This window comes from Miniopterus natalensis, chromosome 6, assembly GCF_054644295.1.
Source record: "Miniopterus natalensis isolate mMinNat1 chromosome 6, mMinNat1.hap1, whole genome shotgun sequence".
NCBI lineage: Eukaryota > Metazoa > Chordata > Mammalia > Chiroptera > Miniopteridae > Miniopterus > Miniopterus natalensis.
In genome coordinates this window covers 74,215,393-74,228,846 of record NC_142086.1, presented here as the reverse complement: position 1 = coordinate 74,228,846, position 13,454 = coordinate 74,215,393, and the positions used below count along the sequence as shown (strand labels likewise).

General features: G+C 35.1%; 1 protein-coding gene across 1 annotated transcript; it reads right to left on the bottom strand.

Moving 5' to 3' along the window:
- Positions 1 to 2,875: 2,875 nt before the first annotated feature.
- Positions 2,876 to 6,389, bottom strand: STRIT1 (small transmembrane regulator of ion transport 1). The gene is made up of 3 exons (XM_087817924.1): positions 6,365 to 6,389; positions 3,585 to 3,680; positions 2,876 to 3,485 (listed from the first exon to the last, which is right to left on the bottom strand). The coding sequence occupies exons 1-2, from the start codon at positions 6,375 to 6,377 to the stop codon at positions 3,589 to 3,591; spliced, it is 105 nt and encodes a 34-aa protein (XP_087674050.1). The 5' UTR covers positions 6,378 to 6,389; the 3' UTR covers positions 2,876 to 3,485; positions 3,585 to 3,588.
- Between the last annotated feature and the right edge of the window lie 7,065 nt (positions 6,390 to 13,454).

Below are 13,454 nucleotides of genomic sequence, written 5' to 3'. Positions count from 1 at the left end.
AGGAAGTTGTTCTGACCAACATAAGACATAGGTTGCCACAATCTTGTTTTCTAACTCTGCCTGTATTATTTGTAATTCACAACTCAGAGCCATTGGGAGGAAGAAAGAGACTTCTCATAAAAATTTTAAATATATACAAGGGTAGGGGAAAAAAAGGGTGTAATAAATCTTTGTAGAATTATCACTCAGTTTAAATAAATATTCTCATTTTGCCTGTCTTATTTCATATCCCTTTTTATTTTTTAAGTTTCTTTTTTTATGGGAATACTTTAAGGCAATTCCTACATGTCATATCATTTCATCAGTAAATATTTCAGTGTATATCTCTAACAGATAAGAGCCTTTTCTTTTCCATTGCCAATTGCCATTATTAAAATGCACAAAATTAATAACAATTTCTTAACATCTCTACTACAGAAATACAAAAGTGGTTTCTGGAGTTGGTCCATACACTGCAGTTGTTTGCTATCCTTTTAAATCTCTTTTAATTTGTAATAGTTTCTCCCTCCCCATTTCACTTCTTTTTTTAAAAGATTTTTAATTGATTTTTAGTGAGAGGAAGGGAGAGGGAGACAAACATCGATATGAGAGAGAGACATCGATATGAGAGAGAAACATTGATGTGAGTGAAACATTGATCGGCCGCCTCCTGTGTGTCCCCTACCTGGTATCAAGCCCCCACCCAGGCATGTGCCCTGCTGGGGAATTGAACCAGCAACCTTCAGCGCATGGGAGGACACCCAACCAACTGAGTCACATTTCACTTCTTAATGCTAGATATTTGTTGAGAATCTGTGTCATGTATTTTTTGTAATTTTCCACTCTGTGGACTTGGCTGAAGGTGTCCTTGTGATTTTGTTTAGAGAAACCTGGTAGATAGATCGAGAAACTTATTTTATTCAGGTTCACTTGTTTTGGCAAGAATACTTCCCAGGTGGCACTGTGCAATGTCTGCTCTTCCCTGTCAGGAAGCTCACCATGCCTGCTTATTCCACTTTCAACAATGTTAAGTTGATCAGTGGGTTCAGGTCTCATTAAATTCATCAACTAAGTATAAAAGTCCCCCATCAACAATTAACCTAATTGTTCTAGCATCCATTAATGATCGTTGCCAAGCCTTATTATTTCATTAAGGTTTGCAAAATAACAATTTCTATTTATCTCTCCTATGTATTTTAGGTAGAATACTCTTATAAAGAGGGAATTTCAAAATTTATTTGGTTATCTGGAAGTAGTTTATTCAAGAAAAGCAAGATTATTTTCCTTTACGTACCAATTTTACAATAAGTTGCTTCTTTAGCAAACTCCAAATGTAAAAATCAGGGTTTTGTTTGTTACTTTTATTTTTTATTATTATTATGGATTCATGGGTATTTATATATTTGATTCATTTTGATCCTTTGCAACCATCATACTTTTTTTAAATGTGGGGTTTTTTTATTGATTTTAGAGAAAGAGGAAGGGATAGGGAGAGAGAGAGAAAGACATCAATGTGAGAGAAAAATGTTGATCAGCTGCCTCATTAATGCATCCTGTGGGGGATCGAGCCCACCGCCCAGGCATGTGCCCTGACTGGGAATTGAACTGGTGACCTATGGTGCACAGGACAACACTCAACCAACTAAGTCACATGGGGCAGGACACTATTGTACTTTTTTGATGTTCAAATTATCACATCTTTGTCTAAAGAAGCCTTTAATAGTTTCTTTGATTTCTGGAACAAAGAACATGTCCCAGACTCATCTTGCACATTCCTTGCTCCTGACTAGGGCAGGGATTCTGGGTCCTTTGAGTGGACTCTGGTATTTAGAGATCACAATGAAGGTGTGAGGGTGCTCATCCCTATTAGGCTTTTTCAGTGGGTGGAGCTAAGGTACACTTTTATTTCTAGATGAAGAAAAATTAAGTATGGGTTCATACTGCTATTTGCAATTCAAATGTAAGATTACCAGGTATTTATTTGGCTTCTTGTTGCTGATGATATAAATTTGAAACTAACAATACCAATATTACCACTAACAAAAAGACTACTGAATGTGGTTAAAACTTCTATCCCATAAGAGATGTACAGTCAGAAATACTGTGTTTTAAGGTCACTTGAAAGAATTTTTTCTCTGTGTAGTTATGCCACCAACTTGATATACTATTAGGTTTATTTGGTTCAGTTTGTTTTAAATTGGGGGGCTGACCTTTTTCCTTTTTCTGTCTTTTTCTTTTTAACTTATAAGATACTTACATGATTCAAATAATAAAAACTATAAAATAAGGTACACTCAGAGATGGCCTCCATTGTGGCTCTTTAATTTCAATACATTGTTCTGTACCTGTGTTTTTTTTTCACGTAACACTTTGACCTGGAGATGACATCACATCAGGATATAGAGACCCTTTTTATTCCTTTTAGAGCTGTGTTAAATACCACATTTTGTAGATAGACCATAGTTTTTTCATTCAGCCCCCTATTGATGGAAATTTGGCTTATTTCCAGAATTTTGCTATAACAAATTATGCCATAGTGAATAGAATTGTATCCATGCCATTTTGTATTTTACCAGAGTATCTATGGAAATTGCAATATTCTTAGAAGAGGGATAGCTACGTCAAAAGTTAAATACACATGAAATTTTGGGCCCTGGCTAGGTAGCTCAATTGGTTAGAGCATTGTCCTTATATACCAAGGCTGCAGGTTTGATCTCTGGTCAGGGCACATACAAGAAGCAACCAATGAATGCATAAATAAGTGAACAACAAAATCTCTCTCTCCTCTCTCTCTCTCTCTCTCTCTCTCCCCTTCCCTCCTTCTTCCTTCCATCTCCCTTCCTCTCTCTTACTTTCTAAAATCAATAAAAAAAAGAGTTTAAATACATATGTAATTGTAATTTTGGTAGATACTGATTACCAAACACCCCTTAACATGTACTATTTTGAATTCCTAAAGATAGTATTCGATAGTGCTTCTTTCACCACAGCCTGACCAACACATATATTGTCAAATGTCTTTATTTTTTCCCATCTGATAGGTGAGCAATGGTTCTTCAGTACAGTTTTAATTACAGTTCTTTTACTATGAACAAGAGCTTAAGGTCCAAGTTTACATTTGTATTTTGTTTTCTGTAAACTATTCCTTTTTATCTCTAGCTCATGTTTTTCTATTTGGGGGGGGGGGGCAAAAATAATTCAATTGTAATTTAGTCTACCAAACTTTTTCCCATTGTTTATGTATTTTTAGTCATAGGAACATTGTTCCTAGTCCCAGTTTACAGAAAAATCCACCCATGCTTTCTTATAGTTAGTTCTTATTTGTTCTCCAAATTTTAAACAAGTTCCTGAAGAGACTCTCATGTAACCAAAGTGTCAGTTTACAAATCCAAGTTTATAAAGTGATGTCAAACAATGCAGATATCTACATGAGACACATTTAATAATCTGTCATGTTCATTCTTTTCTTCGTCCTTCTAAATGATGTCAATCTGAAGTCTTCTTGCCTGCGTGGTAAAATGTTTTGTTAGTAAAACAGAAAAGAGTATTTCTGGACTAGTGCATGCTCTTTATGAATAAACATATTCAATCACTGAAAATGTTACCTTTCTAAGAGAAGACAACGTAAACCATTATGATACAGCCCACAATCCAGCCAATCAAGAGAAGAATAGGGACCAGAACGTGTGATGATGTAGATTCTGCTTAAAAGTAAACAAAAACAAAACATTCCATAGGTCATTTTGGCATTCTGTCTTCTGAATCAAGAGAATGAGAGGGATCTGGTAATCTCAAGGGAAAAATATACTCTCTAGTCATACCCACACATGACTATTAGTTTTATTTTTCTACAAAAGGCACGTGGGACTCAGCTGGGTATTTGGAATAGAAGGCCTGTGTTCAGATCATAGGTATTCCTTTTATATTATGTGACCATGGGCCATTCTGAGCTTGAACTTCTCTACTTGTAAAATATGGATAATGAAACTTGTGATATCTATCTCCTGAAATTGTTGCAAGGATCAAATGACATGGCATATGGCCCGGCTGGTGCAGCTCAGTGGTTGAGTGTCAACCCATGAACCAAGAGGTCACTGGTTCGATTCTCAGTCAGGGCGCATGCCCAGGTTGTGGGCTCGATCCCCAGTAGGGGGCATGCACGAGGCAGCAGCTGATCAATGTTTTTCTCTCATTGATGTTTCTGTCTATTCCTCTCCCTTCCACTCTCTCTAAAATCAATAAAAGCATTTTTTAAAATGATATCGTATGTGTGCAAAGGCTTTGTAAACTCAGTCCTCCATGTGTGTGTTTAGCGTAGACTGCACACATTCACGTGCGTGTCCAATAACACAAAGAGCAGCTGTTTACATACAAACAATTGAAAATGACTCTAAACTAAATAATAATCATAACATAGGGAAAGGTGTTGAAATTGTCCTTGGCCTTGATAGCTAACTTTACTCTTAAATGTCATAGGAAAAAGAAAGCATTGTATTTTATATAATCATTCTCAACCAGAGAAGAAAGATTCTATTTTTAACTGTTCGATATAGCAATCAACACTGACCCGACCACACATAAAAGACATTAGTGTAATAATTCCTCCTGTGTCTCCTATTTGTACCCTGTGTCTCCTATTTGTACCCTGACCTGGAAAAAGCAAATTTAACAGTATCTTTTCTAAAAATATTCACTGCATCCCAATCTTATTCTTTCAAACACACACCTATCACACAAAAGAATTCAAACACAGCACAGAAAGACACCATATAGAATTAATGTCCTGGGTTAAGGACTCAGATATAGGCTTAATTGAAAAGCACAGTTAGATCTTATGCCATCAGCTAACAAAGGGGATGCATAGTCTTAGCAACTGCATTTCTATTACAATTTTCATCCCTTTAAAATGTGGAGTTTTTAAAATACAATCATCTGGAAACTTCTAAAGACACTTCTAAAATTAAACGGCATACTTATAAAAGCGAAATTTCTGAAGTCAAAATAAATATTAATAGTTTAAATCTATGTTTCCAGAAATGTTGGAGTCTCTCAATTTTAAAACATTAATTAGACTCTCTTTGCTTCTCCACCTTGCTGTGACCTTGGACAAAGCATTAAGCACTAAATGAAAAACCTTTCTCTTTACCTGCCCTGTGGTATTGCTTTAAGGATAAAGTGAACATAATGACATACCCTTTACTCTCATTTGGATGAAAGCCTCTCTATGAATTAAGGTGCCATTACAGTGGAATTACATAATAGTAATTTTCTGAGCTGTTCATATATGTGATTTAGTATTTTTTCCACTTTCAAAGAACTTAAAAATTAATGTTGATATTTTAATTGAGCATTATAAATATTTTATACAAGCTTATTTTAATATAACTCTAAAATACACATATAATAAAGCCTTAATATATATATATCATTATTTATTATTCCTTAAAAACCAATAAAATTGTGCAATTTAACACTCAAAGTATAACTGCCTTTGTGTTCTTTTAACACAAATATTTTCAGTTTTACCAAAATCTGTCCCATTGCTTTGAAATAGGAGTACAGGAACTCAACATGGCACAAATAAGCACAAAACCTCTTTTTAAATATAAAGAGCAATTTCAAAATGCATCTTTCTCTGTCAGGCCTGAGTACACCCAAGTAGTTACACCTGGGAGTATTCTTAAGGTCGCTGTCTCTGGAGCAACACTGTCCAAGTCAAAACATGGTGCAACCACTCTCTACCTGCGTGATTGCAGGCAAGTTACAAAATTTTGCTAGGTCTCAGCTTCCTTATCTGTAAAGTAGGAATGCTGATAATATTGCATATCTCATGAGATTGTCAGGATTAAAAGCAAGAATTCAGGATTAAAAACTGTTTCTTGGACACAGTATATTCAGCCCATTTTGTCATATTAGCATTAAACAAAAAACAGGAAAAAAGAAATTCAGACACAAAGCATATCGGACATGACTAACCCCATCTGAGGGACTGCCTCAACCTCACCTGGCTGTTAGCAGCAGATCTAATACAGAACTCAGATGTCCTTAATTCTGGTCCAGAGTGCCACGAACCTCAAATCTAACCCCTCAGATCTAGTACAACACTGGAGAATAACTGGCTTCTAGCTCTTCTTTCAAAACAAGTGTGAACAAATTCAGCTCTTCTGTTTGTTTGTTCCTTTCAAAATTGTCTGATAATATGTGGTCCATAAGCTGCACATCTAATGCACTTTTTGTAGCCATACTAACATATATGGTTAATGTTCTTTTAGCAGAAACTCCACATTCATCAGAATAATTGAGTAATACCAAATACTGGGAAACACAAAATGCACCAGGGAGCCTGGGTCTTTTTCACCAAGACAGTCTCATGCTTAAATCTTACCTTTTTCGGCCATTCTTCCTATTGTTGGGTAGGTTGATCAGGGCCAGGCTGACCTCTTTGCTATTGTTTCCCAGTGTCACTTTGAACTTTAAATAGAGAGATTATCTGAAGAGTGCAGCAGCTGCCCCACTCCTGGCTGCCAATTGTCTGCAGGGTGATGTAAGACATTGGAAAGCAGAGCTCCTCTGGCTCCTCTCACCCTGTTATGATGGAGGAAACAAGGGGCTACATGGCCTAAACAATCAAAAAGGCTGAGCTATCCTAACTCAGGGATATGAGGGTTTTTAATTCACCCAATTCCTTTAGACCACATGAAGAAAACATTCAGCGAAGGGGTTTACAGAAGGAAAATGGCATTGTAATTATAGAAATTCTACCCAAGAGGGAGGGTGATATATTGAAAAGAAAGGACTTTGAAGTTGGACAAACCTGACCTCAAATTCTGGCTCTGCTATTTCTGTATTGAAGGCTAAATTGCTTAACCTGGGCATCAGCTTTAATTTTAAAATCAGGATAGCAATACCTACCCACGAAAAAATTGTCATAAAGATGAAATGAAAAAGGTCTGTGAAATATGGACAGTTCTTTATTACATTATAGGATGCAAAAGATAAAACAAATTAAATGGTGCCCCTTCCTCTGAACCATTCTAAAAAGAGAAATTTTAATATAACTGTACTAGAAACTGAAACAATAAAAGGATGTGGTATTGCCTAGAATTTTCAGAGAGAGTCATAAGCTTATTGTTTTTATTAACAACAAAGATATGACATTTTATTTTTTTAAATCCAACCTGGTTTAGGTAATATGACCTAGACTGCACTCTAGATTCCCATTGGAATCACTTCAATTTTTAAGCTTGAATGGAAAAGTTTTGCAAAATGATCGTGTGACCAACTTTCTCAAAAATCCAACATGAGATTGAGGGTGTCTTCCTTTAGAAGACAAGGCTTGCATGACCAAAGCCATCTCTACTGAGCTCCAAAAGGATGTTTCCCTGCAAATGACCATGTCTCATCATTGATCAAAATCCACCAATGGTTCTCCATCTCCTAGAGAATAAAAGTCTGAACTCCTTGCTAAGACACCTAAAAAGCCTCATCTCTACTTTCCCATTTGCAGTGGTGCTTCAGCCCCATTGAACTCCTTGCTATTATACAAGTTCAGGATATGTTACCACATACTTAAGTAAGGAGAACATTTGATTTCCTACCTCAAGTCATACACCTACAGATTAGAGTATGCAGCCAACTATCTAGTAAATTTATTATATGTCATTTAAGCCAAATTATCATCTCTCTCTCTCTCCAATTTAATATTGAAAAAAATGCCTGGCTATATCCAGGTAAGAGGAGAGACTATGTACTCTCTATACAACAAAATCCCAGATAAAGTCAGATATTCCTTTTCAATATTAAAAAATTACATATTGAACAAAACTAACTGAGGACAAGATAGAGACAGAGAGAAGAAAAATGGTGATTGATCTCACTTAAATACTAAAATTTTTAACTAAATGGGTACAAATGAACACTCTATCTTAAGGCAGAGAAAGAGAGATTCAAAAGAAACAGTGAGATACCCTCCAAAGAACAAACATACATATATAAGAAGGAAAAATAATTTGCCTTAAATGAATGAAAATATATAAAACGGTTCCTACATTTTAAATATTTATTGCCATTTAAATTACCTTAATCTTTTTATATAAAAAGGACTATTATTAACATTATTGCTGTTAATTTGGATTTTGAGAAGGGATTACTTCATAACACATCATTTATTTTTCTCAGTTTTCTACAGAAAGAGAGAGGTGGAAAAAAACTAATTCAATGAACATGAATTGCTCAGATTTCAGAAAAGAGTTCAGCCTAGAATTTTATTTCCTTGGTATCCCATCAGTAAATTTTTTAAAAAGGTGTATAATATTTATTAAGGAGAAAATGTTTTATTCATTAATAGACTGGTTTCACTTCGAACTCATAAACCCAAAAGCATATATTGGACCATTTTCTAATTTTCCTCTTAAGGCATACCATTTAGGTACATTTTTTTATTTCTACTTTGCATGCTTTCTTGAAGATTTAACTCTCAAATCCCTTATTATCAAAGTGACATTAGATTCTTCTAGGCTACTTAAGGTAAAAAGAAAATCAAGTATTTGGCTCCTTACTCAAAATAAATCAAAATTCTTTATTTTTCAAATATTTTTAACCATCAGTGTCTGCAATTTCAATAAATAGATATAAACATGATAGATTAAATGGAAAAATTTCTATAAAGATATAAACTACCAAAATTGACCCAAAAAGAAGTAGAAAAATCGAATAGACTTATAACAAGAGATCAAGTCATAATCAAAGACTGTCCCACAAAGAAAAGCCTTGGAACAGATGGCTTCACCAGTTAATTCTACCAAACATTTAATGAGTTAACACCAATACTTCGAACACTCTTCCCAAAAATGGAATAGGAAGAAAGACCTCCCAATGCATTTGATGAAACCAGTACTAACCTAATACCAAGTCAAAGATATTATAAGAAAAGAAAGGATGCCAAGGCAATAAGATATTTCTACAGACCAATTTCTCTAATGAATATAGGTGCGAACATTTCAACAATAAACTAGCAAACTAAATCCAGCAACATATAAAAAGCATAATACACCATAACCAACTGGGATTTATCCCAGGAATGCAAAGTCAATACAACATTTAATGTAAATACTAATTAATGTAATACACCATGTTAACAGAATAAAAAACAAAAACCACGTGATCTTCTCAATAGATGCAGAAAGAGCATTTGACAAATTCTAACACCATTTCAAGATAAAAGCACTCAACAAATGAGTAATAAAAGGGAACTTCCTCAACCTCATAAAAGGAATCTACAAAAATCCACAGCTAACATCATACTTAATGATGAAAGACTGGATGCTTCCTCCCTAACATCATGAACAAGACAAGAATGTTCACTCTCACACTCTGATTCAATATTGTATAGGAGGCTGTAACTAGCAGATTTGGGCAGCAAATGAAGTAAAAAGCATCCAAATTGGAAAAGAAGAAATTAAACTATCTCGATTTTCAGATGACATGATCTTATATATAGAAAATCCTAAAGAATCTACAAAAAAAACCTGTTAGAACTAATAATCAAATTCAGCAAGGCTGCAAGATACTAGATCAATACACAAAAATCAGTTATACTTCTACACACTAACAATGAACAGTTTTAAGTTAAATTAAGAAAAAATGGCATTTAAATAGCATCAAAAACCTTAAAATACTTAGGAATAAATTTAACCACAAATGTACAAGACTTGTAACTGAAGACTAACAAAACATCTCTGAAGAAAATTAAAGAAGATATAAATAAATGGAAAGACATTTTGTGTTCACAGACTAAAACACTTAATATTGTTAAAGATGGCAATATACTACCCTAAGCAATCTACAGATTCAGTATGCTCCTATCTAAATACCAATAGCTTTTTTTATATGTGGAAAGGGAAAAGTTAACCTTAAAATTTTTATAAAATCGCAGTGGACCCTGAGTAATCAAAACAATCTTGAAAATAAAAAAACAAAGTTGGAGGACACACTTACTGATTTCAAAATGTACTACGAAGCCACAATAATCAAGAATGTGTGGTATAAGCATAAGGCCAAACAAATGTAGATTAATGTAATACAACTGAATGTCCAGAAATAAACCCATATACTTATGATCAACTGATTTTCAACAGGAATGCCAAGGCAATATTTTAGGAGGAAAAATAAACTTTTCAACAAATGTTGCCGGGAAAACTAGTTTTGCACATGCAAAAGAATGAAGGTGAACGCCTACCTCACACCATATAAAGAAATTAACTCAAAATGTATCAAAGACCTAAATGTACAAAGAGCTAAAACTGTAAAATCAGAAGAAAACCTGGGAGTAAATCAGGCAATGGTTTCTTAAATATAACACCTGAACTACAAGCATTCAAAGAAAAAACAGACAAATTGTCCTTTATCAAAATTTAAAACTTTTGTATATCAAAGGACACCATCAAAAAAGTAAAAAGAAAATCTATGAAATGGGAAAAAAAATACTTGCAAATCATATGTCTGATAATGGTTTAGTATCAGAATATATATGTGAGTGTGTGTGTGTGCATGTGTGTATCAATAACAAATAGCCCAATTTAAAAATCGGCAAAAGATTGAGTAGACATTTTTCCAAAGAAGATATATAAGTGGCCAATGAGCACATGAAAATATACTCAAATCATTAGTCACTAGGGAAATACAGATCAAAATCACAATGAGATACCAACTTGCCACCTCTAAGATGGCTATAATAAAGACAGGTAATAACAAGTGTTGACAAAGATATGGAGAAATTAGAACCTTTATATAGTGTTGGTAAGAATGTAAAATGATACAGCCATTTTGAAAAACAGTTTTTCAGTTCCTCAAAATGTTAAATATAGAATTGCCTTATGATTCAGCAATTCCATTATTAGGTGTATATCCAAGGAACTGACAACAGGTGTTCAAACAAAAACTGTACACAAATGTGCCTATCAGCATTATTCATAATATTCAAAAAGTGGAAACAACCCAAAAGTCCATAAACTGGTGAATGGATAAACAAAATGTGGTATACCCATAAAAACGAAGTTCTGGTATATGCTACAAAATGGTTGAACTTTGAAAATATTATGCTAAGTGAAAGAAGCCATATTATATTGTTTGATTCCATTTATATGAAATGTCCAAAACAGTCAAATCTATAGAGACAGAATATAGGTTAGTGGTTGCTTGGGGTTGGGGGAAGGTGAGGTGTGGAGTTTCTTTGGGGCGTGATGAAAATATTCTGGAATTAGATAGTGGTGATGGTTGTACAACCTTGTGAATATACTAAAAGCAGTTCATTGTAGATTTTAAAGCAGTGAATTTTATGGTATGTAAATTATATCTAAATTTTTTTAAGTTTAAATTAGATTTGAAATAAGGAAGTTCTGGAGAAGACCCCTCTGACCCCTAAGACAAAAAAAGGGAGTGATGCAGAACAGGATTGGGAGAAATGCCAAGCAAAATAGTAACAAAGGTAAAAATTTTTGTTTTTGAAGGAAGTGTTTACTGAGCACCTACTATGTGCTAGACACCATTCTAAGCACTAGGGATACATCAATGAACAAAGATCCCTGACCTCCTAGAGTTATATTCAGAAAGATAGTATGTGCCACGAAAAAAAGAAAAAGTAGGGCTGACTAGGGTTAATAATTAGATTGACCCTAAGGCTGTTTTTTTCCTGGTAGGATTAAAGAAGAAGGAGTGTGGCTCCAGCAGGGTGAGCAAGGGAAGAGCAGTAAAAGATGTCAGAGAGGTTAGGAAGAAGAGTTCATCAGTCATTGTTATCAGTCAGGGTTAAAAATGTTGTTTAACAGGTTTTAAAGAGAAAGCTAACGTGATCAGACTTACATTTTTAAAGTATCATTCTGGCTGCTGTGTGATTGGGAGCAAAGACAGAAGCAAAGAGACTGATGAGGAGGCTACTGTAATAATCCAGACAAGAGTTGATGGGAACTCAGACCAGGGTGATGCTTGATGACTCATCAGAAAGGAGGCCAGAGAGTAGGGTGGTGCATTTATGATGGGTGTGACTAATAGCGTTTTGATGGATCAGGTGGGACATTCCTGTATTAGAACCTTTTGTTGACTGAGTTGCTGTGTGGAGAAATGTGTTCAAAGTCCAATCAAAGGCTTCAGCAAATTGCAGTATAATGTACAGAGCAAGGTCTTTACAGTCTGGGATGGTTCAAATGCGGAGTGTATTGACACTAATGGATAAGAGATAACAAGGACTACAGACTACCTTACCTGACTTTCCCTGGCACTTCTCCTTGCATGTCACAGAAAGGAAAGAGTGGCTCAAGTTTGAATGCCAGCTCTGGTAATAGCTGTGTGAACTTAAACAAGTGACATCTATTTCTTTATTTGGAAAATGAGAAGAATAGCATTTAGGGTTATTGTAGAATTAGAGACAAATCAATAAAAAGTGCTCAGCACCAGCCTTACACATAGTAGGTTCCCAATATATAGTAGTTGCTGTCATTAAACCATGATAAGCGGAGATAAAGAGAAATGAGAAGCAACATCTACAAAGAACCAGACGTCCCCTATTACATGTACCATATGTACCCACGGTCATTGCCATGAGTTTTCTTAGAGGGACCATATCTATTGATCCTCAGGCCACAGGAGAAGGGGGGTTGCAGGAGTCCATTTTTCAATCTCATTGATTTCTCAATGTGCTTATGATTTGGCGTCAGCCTTCCTTTCTCCATTGAAACAACTTATTTCTAAGATCACTAAGATCTGAGACGATGTATCTTCCATGTTGCTAAAGTCAATGAAAAATTTTCAGTCCTGGTCTTACTTATTGATGGCCTCTTGGCATCACTTGACTCCATTAGTTACTTTCTCCTCTTGAAATTCTCTCTTCTTGTGGCTTCTGTGCTCAGACTTTCCCCATTTTTGACTTCATTCTTAGTCTACCCAAACATTAAGTATTGGTTTCAATATAAATACATCAGAACAGAGCTTTCATGATAGGCAAAATGAATTGGAGAGAGCCAGTAAATGAAATCGCTAAGTCGTGTGCACCTGGGACAGTCCAAAGCCATGGGGGAGGCCTGGTCACAGAACAGTGGTAGCGACAGCCGCAAGCACAGCTGCATGGCTGATGGATAGATAGGCAGTGAACTTCCGCAGTCCATTACGAAACCCCCAGTTTTAAAAATTGCTGCAGTTTTGCAGGACAAAATGTACAGATCTTAGGAATAGAATTTCAATGTAAAGATTGCCATGTTCAATGGAAAATAACACTATTCAATATGATAAAGACAGAGGTAAAAATAAAGTCCTATTTCAATGTCATTCTTAATGTAGCACTTGTGTTTGTGGAATCTGTGGCCTTAGCAATTTCCACTAATGCAGAAACCAAAGGTCTTATTACTTCAGATTAATGTTTATTGACTGAGTTTTATGGTTCTGTCATCCAGAGACAGCTTGTGCCTTAGACATGTCTTGTCTGT